The sequence below is a fragment of the Sylvia atricapilla genome, chromosome 6 (genome assembly GCF_009819655.1).
Source record: "Sylvia atricapilla isolate bSylAtr1 chromosome 6, bSylAtr1.pri, whole genome shotgun sequence".
Taxonomy (NCBI): Eukaryota; Metazoa; Chordata; class Aves; order Passeriformes; family Sylviidae; genus Sylvia; species Sylvia atricapilla.
This window is the reverse complement of record NC_089145.1, coordinates 49,238,748-49,257,606: the sequence shown is the minus strand read 5'-3', so window position 1 is coordinate 49,257,606 and position 18,859 is coordinate 49,238,748. Positions and strand designations below refer to the sequence as shown.

Genomic DNA, 18,859 nt, shown 5'->3' with positions numbered 1-18,859 from the left:
TTAATTAGGAAGAATTAAATTATGATAGCTATTAAGAAAAAAAAATACGTGAAGAACAAATGTGTTTTAAAATTTAACATGTGCTAAATAGTATTCCTTTTTAAATGCTAATACTTTTCCTTTTCTAAAAGGAAAGTTCTTTCACATATTTCAAACTTCTGATAACACAAATCAAATAATGGAACAGTTTGGACAGTATTTACTTTCCTCCTTCTCAATTCAGACCAGCCTGCCAAAGCCTACAGCTGCAGCAAGCTCCAGCTCATAAGAGCTCAAAGAAGTTCATTTTTATGACATAAACAAATATGGTATTTTCCAGTTTTAACTGTGCACATTGTAACTTCTCTCTACTCTATAATAATAGAACACAGAATTTCTCAAAAATCAGAAAATCCCTTTCAACACAGTAACAAAAATTGGCATATCCTTATCCACCATCTCCCCTTTGAGGAAAAATTCTCTTTATGAGAGAGACCTCAGATCTTAGGAGATAACGCCCTCATCTCCACAACTTACCCTCTCTCAGAGCTGATGGCAGCATCACTACAAAAAGATGAGGAAAAGATGCACACAAAAAATGTACAAAAAAACTCCCCAACCCAAACCCTACACTATTATCTTTTACACACATGCCACACAACAGATTCACAATAACGGCCACGTGTAACTTGAACTTGCTTCACCCAATCCATTCCATTCCTTGTAACCCAGATGTATAAAACATTTAGGCTATTTAAAAACAGCTATACAGAAAGCAAATCGGGACAGAGTAGTAATTTTTAAAAGGGCTTAATACATGCTAATGGTAAGATATCTAAAGATGGATGTTTTCATTTGCATAAATATGTGCTAGGCATAGAATTTTCCTCCTCCCTGAGATGCTGCTAACCCTGTGCATGCAGTTTATATGATAATTTTGTTAGTGAGAGAAAACCACCGAAGATAACATACTGATTTGCAATGATAACACTGTTTCTCTGTAGACTATATATTTTCTGGTAGCTGCTCAAAGAATTCTTGCACCACTTTTCACATCATGTTGGGCAACAGCACAGTAGAAATGCTTTATTCTCTCTATGCTAAATTCTGAAAAGCAAGAAATGAACACAAACTAGTAAGACCAAGCATTATGCATTCTTTCAATGCTCATGGAAATAACCTTAATTGTAATTAGAATGAATAAATTTAAAGCCTCTTAGAATGAAATCCAGCTCCTTTTCTTTCCGAACTAAATATTTAGACTGCTGCTTTGCAAGTAAGAAAAACTACATATCCAGAAGGTTAAACCAGGAGCTATAACACATTTTCAATTCCATGGTTATAAGGTTTCTCATAGATGCTTACCTTTTTGCTGCCGGTGATACAGTCTCCTTTCTGGTTCCTGATGGAGAAGGTAAAGAGCCACTTGGTTTCTTTGGTAATACAGTTCCATTGTTAACTGTAGTCCTTAAAGGCAAGGTTTGTACCAGTGGTCTTGCTGTAAAACAAGCATAAGATTAAATCATTGCCTTCATTTACTTTTCTGTGTTTTTTCCTCAGCAAACAACACTAGAATATCTTACATTGTTTCATGTAGTCTGCCATTTTTGTGTCACTATGGCCAAATTCAGCACAGATGAGGGTTTTAACACTAAGGAATTTTTAGAAATTATTGTTTTTATTCACAATAATATTAGTCCTATCAAGTAAAAACACTGTCCTAGATCAAGGAGCTTAGTGGTAAGTTCAAAAGAAGTTGTTGTCCTCAAAACCAATCCTGCTCTGCCAAAAGAGCATCAGTCTCTTGCCACATGGATAGTATCCAAAGGAGTGCTAGAAATTAAGGCAAGCTGTCATCCCAGAAACTCCTGCTCTTCATCCCTCAGTCTTCTTGGAGGTTTTCCACAAGCAAATTATCTATTAAGAATATTCTACTCCCCCCAAAAGGTCTTCTTTCAAAGAGTGTGGGCTTATGTTTGACAGAAAGGATTTGTACTCTTTATTCAGAAAAAGCTACTGAAATCAGCAGAAGAGTGAAGGTAATAAGACGGCATTATCTACCTACATTCTTCTGATCAAACATTGGCTAAAAAAAGGATCTACACGTCATAGCTGTAATTAAAATTAGACTAACAGAAAAGTCCCATTCAAGTAGTTAGAAGTTAGTTGCAAAATCAGTGTTTAAAACTGCAAGCAATGAGTACCAACATGAAAACTACTGTGGATCATAGCCTCAAAACACAGACACAAACATGACTAGTGCTCTCTCTACAGCAGGGAAAATACTTCAATCACTTGAATTTTGACAGGACTTTGTATTACAAGCCATTGTAAAGATGCCAAAAGCCTCTGGGTTCAGAGAAACACCACCTGGGAGATGGCAGGAGTCACAAGTCACTTTAGGAACATAAAATTTCATTGAACTTGGGGAGGATAGCAGGGAGAATACCTATTAAAATGCTCTTCAAAAAAGACTGCCAAGGATAAAAGATCTAAAAGGCCAAACTGAAACAGTATCAATTGTATTCAATTATAGGTCATATTGTAACAACATCTTATTGTAGCACTAACAGCAAGCATTTACTGACTTGTTCACCCTAAGTTTTCATATACTGAACAAAATATAAATGTGAAAAACTGTGGCTTCAGAAGATTGTCAGTAAATATGGTCTACTAGAGAATGCAACTTGCAAGACAAACTGTCTTGAAACTTTGTTAGAAAACATGCTTACTTGTTATGTATTTGTTATTTATTTCTTCACAGAAGAGAAATTTAGAAACCTATAAGGGAAATACTGAAGGGATGAGCCTTAGTTGGCTTAGAAAGAGTAAAGGATGACAGGAAAGGAAGTCAACAAAGGAAAAAAGAAAGAAGAAAATTTTCTCTAAGCTCAGTAAGGGTTCCTTCCAGCCTTGCCTTGCATGACCTGTTTTAACTGACTAATGCTGTCTTCAGAGCTTATATAAAACATTTGAAGTTTACTTGGCTTATCAATTTTTTTTTTTTGCTAATGAATTCAGATATCACAATTCTATTTACTTCTCCTTTATTAATTTTTTAATATTAAATTATCTTTACAGTTTTGTGCTGGAAGCTCTGCTGCGTGTTTCCTAATTGCTGAACTGATGTAATTAACCCATACATATAAAACTGTTGCATTCTACAGAATCACAGGTAGCTACAGTTGAGAAGTTGTGGACCTGTCTCCTGGCAAGCTTTCTGTAGCTCACAGAACTTCAATGAGCTTTGAGAAGATAAATAAGAACAGCAACTGAAGTTTAAAAAATGATGAAAATATTTTCCTTATTTACAGTTATTTAAAAATAACACCTACTAAAGAGTAGCTGGAGTGAACTAGCTCGAGTCTGTTTACTCTCCTAACCTTATGAAATCGAAACTAGCAGCAGCCAGGAATAAACCCTGCAACCTTTAACAGAAGTTTTGCTTCAGATCCAGCATAAATCCACAACCCACACTTCTGGAAATACAGATTTAAATGGTCAGCTAGTGTAGAAAGCAACACCATGAAACTCTTGCACAACACGCAGAAAAACTGTGCATCATTCAATAAACCACTGTTTACTTGGGAACTATTTAGTTTCACTTACAACAGCTAGTTCACACCAGTGGTAACTGGCATCACAGTCACAATCTCAAATGTGTCATTGCTGTTAGAAGTCAGTAACACACTGCTATTACTGCTTTGTCAGTAATGTTTATTTTGGAAGTTCTGGTGCTTCAAGGTCTTACCTGTGGTAGCAGGACTGACAAGTTTATCAGCCTCAGCAGCAGCTTTTTTAATCATACTCTGATCTATGGATTAATAGGGCTGTTAAGTTTACAAACAAACCAATAATTGCAAAAGGAAAGAACAACAAACACAAGTAAAACAAAGGCAGGAAGCCATACTGAAACTCCACCAAGTAGTAGAATTAAATAAGGAAAGGGAAAAAAAAACCCCCAAAAAAAAACTAAACAAAAATTCAAAACACCATTAGGGAAGGAGCTCTACAAATGGACAAGATAAGCTGCTCCCTTTCCATGATGTGTGCTGCTTTTAAGCTGCTTAGCTCAAGTTTAGAACAAGAATACAAAGACTGAAAACAAGCTCAAGATTTATCCATTATAGATTTGAAAGTCTGAACATTGAAATCTTGACACTAATTTAAAATCTGAAATACTCAGAAAAATTAAGTCATTTGTCCCATGAAGATTCTTGTTGCAGACTTTATACAGTACCAGGGAGGGGATCCTGCTTTTCCAAAGGCACTGACCCCTCCCAACACACACACTTAATCCTGATCTACTTCACCTCGAGATCAAATGATAACAGCAGCACACAGTATGCTTCAGGCCCCAGGACACAACCTCCATGACATTCTGTGGGATCTAATTCCACTTTTTAAAATTCCAAATGTGGAATTAACCATTAAACAACATAGGGAAAATAAACAGGTTTAATCCATGCAACCCAAGGGGTAAAGCATGAGAAGCCACTACTCCAGCTCCTCCCATGTCTAAAAAAGTCCCTCTCCTAAGAGTCTCCATCAGGAGCCTCCATAATGCTATTCCAAGCTAAAATTAGTCTTATGCTAAGTAATTGCACACAATTTTTTATAAAGTAGTTGTACCTACTACAGAACAATAGGCCATCATGAAATATATAATATTTGACAAAACAGCTGGAACAAAACAAGTGATCAGATACTTCAGATTCACTTTCATGTTTATCATTCATGTTTAATAAGATTGACCATACACTAAATAATACAGCTGATGTACAGCAAATTAAAAGTTCTTTACATAAACAGTCACAATATAAATCTTCTCCAGAAATTAGGTAGGTTTTGTTGACAACTACCAGGACTCATTCTGGTAATTTTCAATGGAAGACCAATTGACATTTGTAGTCCTCTATTTGCATAATTACAGTAAAAATACTTACACTGTAATTTCACACTCACAATAAGAACCACCCATGCCATATTATACATTAAAAAACCTCCAAACCACACACACACACACACACAAATCCCACAAACAAACAAACCAACAAACAAACAAACAAACCCCTACAAAACCAGCCTTAGAAGACAAGGAATGGGCTCACAGCAGCTTTTCTCTGATGTACATCAAATTATGGCACTAATGGTCTGCCATGATCAAGAAAAACATCTCCCGATTTAGAGTTCAACTCTGCTCAGAGAACCCATGAAAATCTGGTTTGTATTTTGTTAAGTAAAGCCACCAGGCAAGAAGAACAGATTTGCTTACAACTCAGTAATAATTACTAGACTTTATTTCCTCCATGCATCAGATAATATCTATTTCACAGGCAACATGAAGCCTCTTAATCCCTTGTAAAACCAGATTTTAAGAAATATTTTATCACAGTGGATGCTAATTTTAGTAACATTTAACTTATCTGATATTTTAATTTTTTTTTCAGTAAAACAAAGACAAAATAAGGAGATTACAACAGAAAGGGAAGAGAACATGAAGACAAGATCGTGGATATTGAGTGCCTATTACATCTGACAGCTAGAGTGAGACACAACCAACTCATTATTTGGCTCTGTAATTCTGTCCCTTACAGCTTTCCTCATCTCCCAACACAAAACTTTGTAACAAACATGACATCTCAGTTCAGCAAATTAAGTAGTTCCTACCTAGTTTGTTAAATCAATGACTAGAACTAAATATCTGTTGCAGGGTCACAAATATATAACCAAGATTAAAGGAAGTCCTAACTTTAAACTGAGAAAATTATGAATCCATAAATACGTGACATAATTCTCATGCAAGGCAAGGTTTTAATTAATATTAATACATATCAGCACCCCAAAAGAAACAGCTTTTTAAGTTAGATAACAGAGAGCCTGTGAAGTCTGTATTTTCTTTAATGTCTAGGTTGCCACTACTCTTATTCCTAAGACCACCCTAAAACACCTTGTGTGTTCCTCTAAGCTGCACACAGGCAGGCTCTCAGGCCTTTGCAGCCTCACACACTACAGTAAACCACTCTGGTTGGGTTCTAATAAACCTCTAGTCTTGTGAAGCGTTGGATGTTCAGGTCCAGGTTTTCTGAAGTGTGCACAGAAAAACCCATTCCTGCAGAGCAGGAGCCATGAGAGAGCACAGTGTGGCACGTGGGCACAGCATGGAATTCTGCCAAGCAGTGACATCTGTTGCACCTTGCTGGCTCTGCTGCTCTGGAACATGTCAGGCAACAACCACAGCTCTACCTTTCTTTCATAGCTGAGCAGCTGGTATTGGATCATCTCCTTAGTCACGTCAACTCTGTGCTAGCTTAGAGTTCTGTCTTATGTCTGTATGATCCATAGACACTTAAGACATTTTAAACTAAATTTTGATTACATTTTACTTAACTTTACTTAATTTTTAGGATTAAAAAACCCCAACCTATCAGAAGTTTCACCCACAGAAGACAATGCCTTCTCTAAAGAGCTTATAATATATCTTAATCAGAAGTAAGGAAATGGTAGCAATGGTTAAATGTAGATTGTGGATTAAGCATTAAGAAAATGAAAATGCTTTGCTGGTTCATGTAAACTAGAAGATTCACAGATTTAACCACCTGGATTTTATGTGTTCTTTCTAACAGGTTGAATTTCAAATGTATTTTATTTAGATTTTGATTTCTTGAGTTTGAATATTTCAAAATCTAATGAACAATCTATTTTAATACTTATGAAACACTCATTGAACTGCAGTTCTATTTTACATCTATCTAAAATGCAAACCTTTGGTAGGTCCTTTCTTGTTCTGCATGGCCTGCTGCTCCTCCGTAATATTCAAGCGTCGGACCACATCAGCAAGGGCAGATTTGAGCAGCTGGATGTCATCCTCCTGCATCTGGACACGCTGCTCCAGAGAGGCAATGCGATCTGTAACCTCCATACTGCTTGCAGCAGAAGCACTGTCATCTAAACAAAACAGCAGAAAAAAAAAATGCATTATCAATAATGGCTACACATCCAGAAATACTTTATGCAATTGGCTGCAGGTAAAAAGGCTTTTCTCAGACCTGATGACTTCTTGAGGAAGAAAGCTTTTAAGTTACCAAAAGGAAGAGATGGAAATAAAAATAAATAAATAAAAATATATACGTAAGTAAGATATGATGATGAGGTTGGCTTCAGGGCCAGTTGTTAATTGGGTTCCACTACCAATTATCTGCGTGTCAGAACAGCAGTGATCAATCATCAGCCTTCACTGTTCTGCTCAACACAACATTTTGACACTGCTGGGCACTCAGGTAGAGAGCTACATTTTCTGATATGCTACACTCCCTTCCAGATTTTTCTGTCTCATATAGGACATAGAGATATATTATAAACACATAAATAACAGATAGGTTTACCCTTTTGCAAGCTAACATACACAGACTGAAGAACAGATATTGACCCAATCTCCCAACCCGCAGTTTATACCAGCAGCTTTGAGAATATTCCCTCTGACTGAAGTAAAATCCCCCAAAAAACTCAGAATTATTCAGTAACTATACTGTAAGCCTGCAATTATTAAAAGGGTCATTACTTTGCATACAATTCACCCATTATTTGGAAGTAGCCCATAGAAGCTTCAATACTGCAAATCCATGATGAGGACTACACGTTCTTTCCTTTCAAAACTAGTAGTAAGAGTATTTTTCCTAAATGAGCACTTTTGTTCCTATCACATAGAAACACTGTCTCTTATTACAATATTAAGTTAGGAGAAGGAAGAAAGCAACACCAAAGACATCAAAGTCAGTACTAAATAGGGAAACAATGTGCAGTTTTCAAAGAGAATTACAAAGCTTTATTTAACTAGGCTTTGAAACCTAAAATGTTAGGTACTAACTTATTGGATGATCTTAAGCAATGTTAGTCAAGAATCATAACCTTCAACTCATGACTTAATAAGTCATACAGTAGCAAAAATGGATATTTATGCTACTATTTGCAAGCATAATTGACTTCTCCCTCATTCCCAATGCAAGTCTAAAGCCTTCTGTTAAAGCTGAGCTCTCTTTGTGAAGAGAGTGGTATTTGTTTTCATTTCTTGTGTTCTTAATTCTCCTCCATTCTAAACCAGAGTTTTCCAGTTCTTTTGTAAAAGGGCATAATACAAAAGTTAAATGGTTTGTGTATAATAATAACTCCTGTAGAATTTTAAAACAAAGTTAAGTGTTTAAAGAATGAAAACAACTGTTTCTGAGTAGAGCTAAAAAGCATATCCAAAAATGTTAATGCATACAAACTTTTAACCATAAGCGTCTAGGAAAAAATGGCATTAATTTTTTTTTTTTTTTGTTAATCTATTAATCTGTAAACCACTCCAATAGAGATTGGTTTTGAAATCTATTAATCACATCAGTTTTGGCTTCTTCATCCCTCATACTCTCAATAGCTATCTGTGGTTATCAAAAGCTGAATTACAAACAATGTAACAATATTGACAATCCATAAGTATCTACAGGCTACTATAGTTCAAAATGGTTGCCAATTCTGTTATAGGTTTTTCAGACCTTATTTAAAATATCAGCATTAGGAAATTATTAGGTTGAATATAGTACTGAGGTAAGTATCTGGTTCTGAATTAACTAAACCAGAACTCAAGTCCCTGAAAAATGTTAAAAAAATTCTCCATGACAAAGCTTTTCAAACTTTGGCCTAATCAGACTTCTGCTAAATACAGGACTCTGTCCAGCACCTATTACAGGTAATTAGTCCCCAAACTCAGATTAGCAGCTATGCTGGCAGCAGCAAGAGCTGCCTGCAGAATTTAACCTTTCCTCTACAAACAAAAGACCCACGCTGCTCTAATGACTTTACACTTTAACTCAGCTGGAAATAACATGGATTAGCATACTGGACAATAGGCAACCAAATCAAAAGCTTGATTTAACCAGTACAAGCCAAATTCAAACTTCAGCCATTCTGCCAAATTCAATATCAGGACTAGTTTTCCTGTGAATTCAGTCAACAAGAAATAGCCAAATCCCAAAACCAGGGCAGTAAAGGAAACCCAGGGGAAAATCAGCTAGTGTTGAAATGATCTAGCCTTGCTACAAAAGAAAACATCTGCATTGAAGTATCCATTTCATTAATTTTTAAGTGTGTAGAAACAGTAATGTTGTCCAGACATTAATCTTGAAGTGGTAAATCAGTGGCATTGGTTTATTTACAGTCCTGTGAGAATTCACTCCCACTAATAACTATTAAAATGTACAGTTCTCTCCCTTCTTCCCCCTTCCCCCATCTGCTACTGTGACTCTTCCCCTCACACCCTCACTGACCAACAGGCACCAGCAAACCGTTTTTTGGACACAACATCTGTATCTTCCACTATCACCATTGTTGTAGGGTTCTGGCAACACCAAGGATCCAGGGTAAAAAAAAAAAACAAAACAAAACAAAACAAAACAAAAAAAAAAAAAAAAAAAAAAAAACCAAAAACAAAAACAAAAACAAAAACAAAAAAAAACAAAAAAAAAACAAAAACAAAAAAAACACCAGCTTTCAGTAAGATTGCAGCTGGAGACAAGATTGCTTACAGTCCAGTACCACTTCAATTTACCTCCTCTTTGCATGCATATACAAGTAAGCTAGAAAAGAGGCACAGAATACAATAAAACTACATTTTATGAAGAATGTAAATTTTAATTATAAAGTAAGCATAACCTGTTTGTTATGCAAGTTGAGGATAGAATGTTCCTGCCAATGAGATCATTGCATCCCAGTACGTTGAGCAATAAAGTTTCACCTTCAACACAGCCAAATAAATGAAATGGTACCATTTCAGAAGAGGAAAAAAATCAATTAACACTATAAATTAACAATACAACAACAAAAATGTCACCACAGATGTCACCTACTCTACCCTACAAGAAAGAGTGGCATTGTTAGCCTAATTTGTGACCTCCCTCTGCAGTGTACCACTCATCCTCACAGCAAAGGACATTTGCAAGGAATAATTTAGCACACAATTGTAATGAAATTTGGAAAGGCACATGAAGGAGACTGCAAATCCAGACGAATTGCCTTTAAGTGTTAGATCTCCTTATCAGTCACAACCATGCCTTGCCCACGGATGGACAGAACAGACATCACACCACCTACATGGGTAGCATCAATAGCACAATAGAATTAATTGTTACCTTTTTTCATCTATGGGAAGAAAAAGGACTTTATACTGGAATTTATGCGACATGTTTTTAGAAACCTGAAGTGAGTCACTTTCTACAGTGTTCATTTCACTGATTTCAAGGCAAGTCTAAATCAGTGTCTCAAACATGTAAATCATAGAATGGCTTAAAGATTCCTGCCTACCTGCAACGGGCAGGGAGTTAATCTACATCTCATGAGATAAATGCCACCTACAATGTCCAAAACTAGATAAAACAAGGAGGTATCAATACAGATGCCTGATTTTTCATTTCTAGCAAACCTTGGAAAAAACAGTTATTTATCATTTTTGCTTTGCTGAGATTCTACAAGTTTGAAAGGGAAGGCAGTAAAAAAGGGGAACGTACTACATGCCTCTCTAAATTGTCCAACCAGCTAATCCATGATCTCATAGATTGGAAAGATTTCTCATGGCAAACTAAAAGACAATACTGAGTCAGATGATTAATCTGCTTCCAGAGCGTATTCCAGTTTTACAGCAATTTATTACTTGAGCTTAGCCAAATGTGAAGAAACGGCTGAAGCAAAGCCAACAATAGGATGTGTATACTGTTTACAAGAGTGATTTCAGCTATTTCATTGTATGTAGGCTAAAGCTAAATCATACTTACACCATTAGTTAGAAGGAAACCTATTAGACACATACTATTTTCTAAAGATTTCTACCTTCTGAAAAACCTAAATCTTAACTGTATGTTAACATGTATGAAATCATTAAAAAAAGACTTGGCATTCACCCTCCCCCAGAAGTACAACTTTATTAAACATATTCCACCTGTGCATTATCCAGACATCAGTTTTGAGGCTATCTTGTCCAGCTCAGACCACAGCAGTTGACCATGCAGTCAAATATCAGAAATATTAGGTACTGATCCTTAAAAGATTGACTAAGAAATTTGAGTTTATTCAGTCTACATGGCCCCTTTGGAGCACCAATTAACAGGATAAAACTGTACATGAAGTACTTCCAAAACTGATAGTAACTCTGGTTGCTAGACACTTTTTTTAATAATCCATTTTAAAAGCAGCATCTCGAAGTCTTTGCAGAGTTGTCCTTGTGTTTAGACACTCTGCAGGACATCAGGAAAGAAAATGCAAGCCTTCTGAGGACAGCAAATCCCAGCAGTGGTCTTTGGCAAAAACTAAAGACAACCCACATGACGGAAAACATGGCAAGGGATGGCAGTGGAAAGGCAGCATCACCCGCACACAGAGCAGCTCTTCTTCTAGCATAAAGACACAGACTGTGCCAGCAAGCCTGGACTGAGCTCAGCTGGTAGGAATACTTTCTGTCACTGAGAGGTTTCATTAAGTGTATCACGTTCTGCACTTCTCCTGAAATTGGTTGGTACAAGTATTTACATTCCTTGGAAATAGTTATGAACTTCAGGGCCACTACTACAGCCTTATGAAACTGCACATGAACAGAAAGGAATTCTCCACCCTCAACATGCAGCTAACTCTGTGGCAGAACACAGCAGCTGCTGAGAAAGCTATGCCATCAAAGCAGATAAAGTTAAAAACAGTATTTAGGAAAAAACAAGCAAGCAAAAAAAAAAAAAAAAAAAAAAAAAAAGCACAATCCTGCTGAATAAGAGATGCGTAGCCTGAACTTGAACCAGTATACTAGCAAGCAATTAAGAACACTGAAGATCCTGCACTTCCAGAAACACCTTTCTACCCAAAATGGCCCATGGTTCTGCACTTCACTAACTGCAAAGCTGTCATATGTGGCACATGTCCCTTGGCACTCATATGGCAAGTTCCCCTTCTCCTGAGCACATCATCACTGATATGTCATGCAAGTAACTGAGATACTTCAACTACTTCCTTCAAGCATCCTGGGAGTAACACTACCACTAACTTTCAAATGACCTCTGCTTCATCTCTTTTGATACCATATCTTAGAGCTTGAAACTAAGAGAGCAGAAAAAAATCCCTCTGTGGCAGACATCTCCTACACCTTCCAAATCCTGCCCTCCCTTTCCAATTCATTTCATGCATCTTTGAGTCTGGGCCACAGAAGTCAGGCAGGCAAGCCATCTGATAGATACGGTTTTTCTGAACTGACAGGAACAGAGAGGAAAAAAAAAAAAAACCTGGGGAGACAGTCATCCAACTTCCCTCAGCAGGAATACAAGCAATTCACTGTAGCACAGAAACAGGGGAATGCAGCCACAACACTGTTGCCAGGCTTCGAAGCAAGATTAGAAAGTACCAAGTATTCTCCTTGTATCAGTTTCTGTGGCATAATGTCAGCGGTCATTCGCAGACCAGAAGTCTCTGTGCAAGGGAACAACGGGAAAATAAACCAGCAGGTTTAGTTTCCTTTGACAATGCCACGCCAAGCTTCTTTGTTCAAAAGATTAGTGTCGACAGTATTTCACAGGCTAAATATCTTTGCTCACTTTTCTAATGCAAAACACTGGACCATACCTGAAACACAGCAGCAGCCCTCCAGGCTTGTCTCCTGGGGACAATGACAACACATATGGGCAACAGCTTATCATAAAGTCTGGTATATACTGGACTGGTCTGCCAGATTAGAGCTTTCCACTGTGAGAAGCAAGTGGACTTACAGCCCAAAATAATGTTATCCTATTTAATCTCGTTACTTTGTGTGGTTAGGGGAAAAAAACAGGCAGAATCTTTTAATGACAGGTAAAACTGTAAACACTGTTGCTTTATGTGAAGTTTTGGAAATCAAAACTTGTTGCCAGCTGTATGTCTAAACCCCTAACTGTATTTTGCTATAAATGTATACACAATAGGATAAAAGTGCAAGCATCAAATCTACTTTTTGAGATGGAAAATTTTAATTATGAGGAACAAGAAATATCTAATATTTAAACCCAACAGCTACAGGAACAATGCCATGCCTATCTATAAGCTTATGTATGTATACACACATTTTGAACAGGTAGGACAACTTTTCAGCTCATTCTGTATTCTAATGCATGTTCTTAAGAGTGATTAGCAATGCAAGGAGATGCCCTAGTTGGGTACAATCAGGTACATCTCACATTAAGTAATCTGAACAGCCCAGATTAGTTTTTCCATGGCCTCACAAGCTATATATGTGTAGGAGGAAATGGGAAAAAAACTTTATCCTACACATCTGCCTAATGCCCTACTCTGGATATACTGGGAACCACAGTAGCAGTAAAGTGAAGCATCATCTTGTGAATCACTTCCAAACCACTCAAATGAAAAAAAAAAAAAATATAAATTTTTTCAACTAATACGGATTACAGACAGTGATTTTTGTGACCAATATTTTCCCTCCTCTAATACAGCTAGCTATTGCAACCCAGTATTTATAAAGTCTTATTACTTTATTTCTCAACACTCACTGAGGAATAACCTGTCCTTTTACAGTTTTACCACTAGAAACTTAAAGACAGGGAATATAATTTCTTAAAATAAGAGGCAGAATTTGAAAGGATATATCCATAACAGCAATCATCACTCAGAGCCTCACAGCTGGGAGCACTGCATTCATTAACAAAATAGGAGAGAAGAAAATGATCTTAACAGAACATTCTCAGAAAGTTCCTCGTGGCTAATTAACTAGGAATCACTGCAGCAAAATTATAAGCATGTGCCCTTGACCTGCCTGTAGCTGTCAAGCCATAGCCAGCAGCTTGATATTTTTTCCCAAGCAGATGGTAAATGAGCTTCTACTTGGAAATCAATCAGTTAAAAATTATCTTCCCCAATACTGCTTAAGAGGAAGATGGAAGAAATTTTTGACACATCAATAAATTAGAGGAATTTTACCCAGAAGAGGTCTATCAACATAAATGCTTTAACAGTTCAGAGCTACTGTGCTGCCTCTGCTGAACCAGAAGTCAATAGAAAATGTTTTAGCCAGTTATGATTCCTCTACATTATGCTGGGATCAGCCCATACCATTGAAAAACAACCCCAAACCTCAGCACTGCAAACAGAAACCAGGAGAGTAAAGATAATATTCTGTAGCATAACATTAATGCAAGGATTGTAGTTTGAAAAGGAAGTGACTCCATGGCACCTGCCTGGAGTTAAGAAGCTGAAGATGCAGCCTAATTAATAAGAACTTGCTAATAAAGGAAGCAGTAGGGTAATTAAGGTATCAGGGCAGAATAGCTGGGCTGTGTTTTATCATCTTATATTCTCAGTGATGTGCTGAGAGTGTACCTGTATCATACCCCCAAAACAAGAGAAGAAAAATAAGTTATGGAACATGGGAGAACACCTCCAATGACTCTCCATCTCCATGTCACAGCTATGGCTCAATGTCCAAGTCATCCAACAAGAGCTAGGAAGGAATGAATGCTAATTAATCACACGATGCAAGGTAAAAGACCTGCAGCTTTTGTTTAGCACTACTAGACAAAAAGAACCAATTCAGAAGAGATTTGCTTCTCCTAAATATACTTTAAACCACATGCAAAGATACATCCCACATCCATTCACAAAAACTGTTTGAGAAACTTTATAGTGTTTAGTTCAATATCTTTTCACTGTAAAAAACTGGATGTCCATTTGATTCTTCAACTATGCCACATACATAAAAGCAGAAAGATTTACTTGCAGTCAGAGAGATTCAAAAGGCAAGAAAACTGATTTTAAACATCTTTTAAAAGTTACTGATGTTAGCTCGTGGTAATGTATTACAAGCCAATTTTTTTTTCTGGTTTGTTGTGCATTTAAGTTATTTTACAAAAGAAAAGTCGATTCACATGATCAAGAAACCCCAAGATGTATCAGCCAGTAGCTCATCTACAGTTAAATGCAGCCTTTAAGTTACACTAGTGACAGGATCATTTGAACACCTAAGAAACAAAACATAGATTTTGTAATTTTCCTGATTTCCATATTCGATATTGAAATGGCAACTGATTCTCAAATTTACTTGAACCACTAGCTTTTTACCTACTTTTTTACTAATCTACAGTTTAATGAAAATCATAATTTTATATATATATATGGCTTTTTAGCAACAAATTTAAAACACTATTAAACTTCAGAAATACATAAGAAATTAAACACTTTTCAATTTAAGAAATTACAAACTTTTTAAACTGAAACTGCATCAAGAGCAAGTAATCCGTAGTTATCAATCTGAAATAGTTTATGTTTTGTCTTATTTCATAAGTGTATCCCCTGAAAAATAAGAATTGGAAAGTCTCAGCCTCTAATCAATAGTATTTATTTGTAAAATAAATACCGCTCCCAAATATTCTACATTTACATTTCTGAAAGGCTTATCAGCCTTACTAATTGTTTTCTGTAGGCTCAAACTAAGGGACACACACAAAGAGAATAAAACATTCCTCCCGCACCTGCAGAAGGGGCCATTGATGTCTAAAGTAGATTTATCACTTTTTGCAAACTTGCTCCCAGCTAATGGCTTTACTTTCAGCAGTGGTCTGACTTTTCTTTAGAACTCTGTACCTCGTGAATATTTTAGTTTCTGAAATTAATGCAATGTTAGGCTTCATTACAGGTTGTCACAAAGACAAATCACAATCTAAATATTTAAAAGAAAAATTACTTCAAATTTAGAAAACTATTATGAAGTCTTCTTTTAAAACCTGTATTGTTCAGAACTGTCTCTCACAGGAATGTAGAATTTTTTTCTAGAATGGGCAATTAATCTAGTGCACATGAGAAGTACTTGAATTAAGTAGTGACAGCCTTGCTTGGATGGCAGAAGTAAAAAAGCATCCAGGATGCCCACAACAGATTGGAATTTTACCCACACTGTTCATCTTCATCTTCAGTTAGGGTTAAGTCTTCCCTTCATTTAATTCTGACAAATAGAATACAATATAATAATATAATTATTAGTAATACACTTTCTTACCATAAAATCTTCCCACTACATATTCCCACTCTCCAGCAAAAAAATCTTTGCTGATATAAACGCAGAAAGAACAAACTGCCCTTTCCAAGGACTCAAATACAGACAGAGATACCACATTTGATACAGTGTTTGATGTCCTGGTATTTAAGAGGAAGATGATGGCTTTAAGGCTCTTTAGGAGAAGGAGGAAAAAAATCGCTTCATTTGCTATCCTTAAATAAAAAATTAATTCAGGTTTATTTCAGGAAACAGAGAAACACACACAATCTGAAAAATTATTTGGTTAAAAAACTCCTCTAATCCTCCTTAACCTCTTTGGTTAAGCAACTCCTCTAATCGAAGACGATTTGCATTCTTTGTATTTTTAATTGGGTTCCCTAGCATGAGATCATATTCTTATTTCACCACAATAGGGTGCACAGCATTGTGACAAATTTCACCCAGCTGCGATGCCATTCCCAGCACACTGTGCAAGTGTGGTCCTGCTGCCCTGTGAGAACGAGTGAGTTGTATTCCAAGCCTTGCCGCATCCTCCACAGTGCTTGCCAATGCTACAGCATGCATACTGCCTATTTTTAAAAGAAACTCAGGCTTTCATGGAGGAGGAGACGGAGGAGGAGACAGAGATAAACTATTTTACATCTTTCTCATTGCATGAAAAAAGTTTACAAATACGCTTTGATCAACGAATGCAGTATTGTGTCTCCCCAGGGCTACCGAGAGCCCTCAGTGAAAGCAACAGAGTCAGCAGATGTCTGGTCTGCCCTTGGCTGGGAACAAGCCCCAGGCCAAGGTCCAAGCAGAGCCTGGCTCTGACCGCTCCTCTTCAAGGACTCTGTGGGACTGACTTCCTTCTGGCGGCAGTCAGTACTTCTCCTGTACGAGTTTTCACTTGAGAGATTAGATGGGCAAAGGCTGTGCAGAGCAAATCCTTTGCCAAAAGCCATCTCTTAAGAGCACTGTGCTGAAGGACTAGTGTGAACAAACCCTGCAGAAAGCCTGGCTGATAATGCTCTTGTAGCTCTGTAATTACTGAGAATCTGAGCTTCAACCTTCATGATAAGGTGGAGCCTATCAGCAAAGACAAACCTTTGTCAAGGATAAACCGAAGGCTAATACAGCCATGCAGCTTTAGGGCAAGAGTTCTCTTATGCTTTCTTAGCTCTGGATGTGGGTGGAACTCACCTAAGTCAGGCTTCTCTACACAAGTGTACAGACATAGGTCAAGTACAGCCACTTGAACTAGATTAATTTAGTATTTTAAAGGCACTGTTTAACAATGCAATCTTTACTTACAATTCAAGAAGGAACATTTTTTTAAAGCAGTCCTGCACATAGATTAGTGGTCTATAAGTACGTAAAGATTAATGCAGTGATAAGATTTGCCCAAAACAACATTCAGGTACAGTAAACTTCCTCAACACAGCACAGAGCAGTGATTTTCATGGGCAGTAAACTGAGCACGATATTGAACTTGAAAATTACTAGATTTATGAGACATGGAAAAAAGTTGAAACTGGTTGGAAAACATTTCTCCTGAAGAGATAGTTCAGAAAACAGTATCTGCGCACAGCACATTAATCTTTTAAGTCAGCCGTAGCAAGCAGGGGAAGCCTTTTTCAAAATATCCTTCATTTTAGCAGAAGATAGTCAAGATTAAAGCCTAGTACAGCACAGCTTCCTCACAAAAATACTTAGTTACATGAAAGCCACATACTTAATACACAAGCTCATGATAAGATACACAGATCAGATGGTCATATTTTAAATATTTAACATGACCACTTAGGAAACCACCCAGAAGTCAGGCTCTTTTCATGACAGCGAAGTCCAACCCTCAGAGCTAAGCTTTCCTGAGCAAGTGACCCAAATCCTCACGCTCAATGGTCATATCTGTAACAGTGTCCAAATGCTAATTCTTCACCAAAAGCAAGCATTCAGTATTCCCAAAGCCAAAAGTTGAAAAGAAAGGAAAAATGATCCAGTTGATCAGGAATTATGCCAACAAACAACTGCTGTAGCAGTGAGTGCCACTTAGACAAAGGGGTCACACACTCAAGCAGATTTATCCACACCACTCTTTTTCTTCCTTTTAGATGGAAACAAGACAGCTTCAAAAGGCCCACTAGCAAGTAAAAACAAACAAACAAACAAAAAACAAAACAAAAAAACCACAAGAAAACCACAACCACCAAAGCAAAAAAACAACCAACTTTCTCCTCAAAAAATCCATCCAAGAATAAACCCAAACCCAAATGGTTAACTGAAAACTACATTTTGAGCAGTCATTCACAGAGTGCAATAGTTCCTGCTTCCCTAATCATTAAAAGAGGAAAATATTTTCCCCACTGTACTGCAAAGTATTTCAATACCCTATTAGCTCCCCTTGCATGAAAAAGAGGCTTTTGAACTGGACATCAAATTTACCGGTTTCATATTTACTGCCTTTCAAAATTACATTAAATACGTTTATACATTCAGTAAAGACTGAAGCTTATTGGATTTATTTCACTCCAGGAAAGTCTGTCTTCTAAAATGAATGAGGCCTAATTCCTACAAAAATTACAGGGAATGATTAAGTAATTAAAAAAATCTTACAGCACATGAATAAAACAGTTTTGTTTTAAGCTTCATTATCAGCCTTAGTTCACACATTTTCTTACTTCCCAGAGCTTAAAAAGGAAAGTTTAATAATTTCTCTAATTTTTCCAGACATGCTAGAACTTTCTATCTGTTTGCCACTTCATCCACAAAACAACCAATGGCAAGGAGAACGCATTAGCATCCATGGATCTGTACCAGATGATTAAAAAAATCATATTGTTTCATGGTCAA

General features: G+C 36.8%; 1 protein-coding gene across 6 annotated transcripts in view; it reads right to left on the bottom strand.

Moving 5' to 3' along the window:
- Window positions 1–18,859, bottom strand: part of EML1 (EMAP like 1) — a 79,178-nt gene that overhangs the window by 44,507 nt on the left and 15,812 nt on the right. For 3 of the 6 annotated variants that reach the window (XM_066321864.1, XM_066321866.1, XM_066321868.1), the window contains exons 2-4: window positions 6,745–6,927; window positions 3,731–3,793; window positions 1,345–1,477 (exon numbers count right to left, since the gene is read on the bottom strand). In XM_066321864.1, coding sequence (XP_066177961.1) covers window positions 1,345–1,477; window positions 3,731–3,793; window positions 6,745–6,927 — 379 coding nt within the window. Of the gene's footprint in view, window positions 1–1,344; window positions 1,478–3,730; window positions 3,794–6,744; window positions 6,928–18,859 lie in introns of those variants that run through there. The other 3 variants (XM_066321871.1, XM_066321865.1, XM_066321869.1) reach the window with 2 other exon arrangements.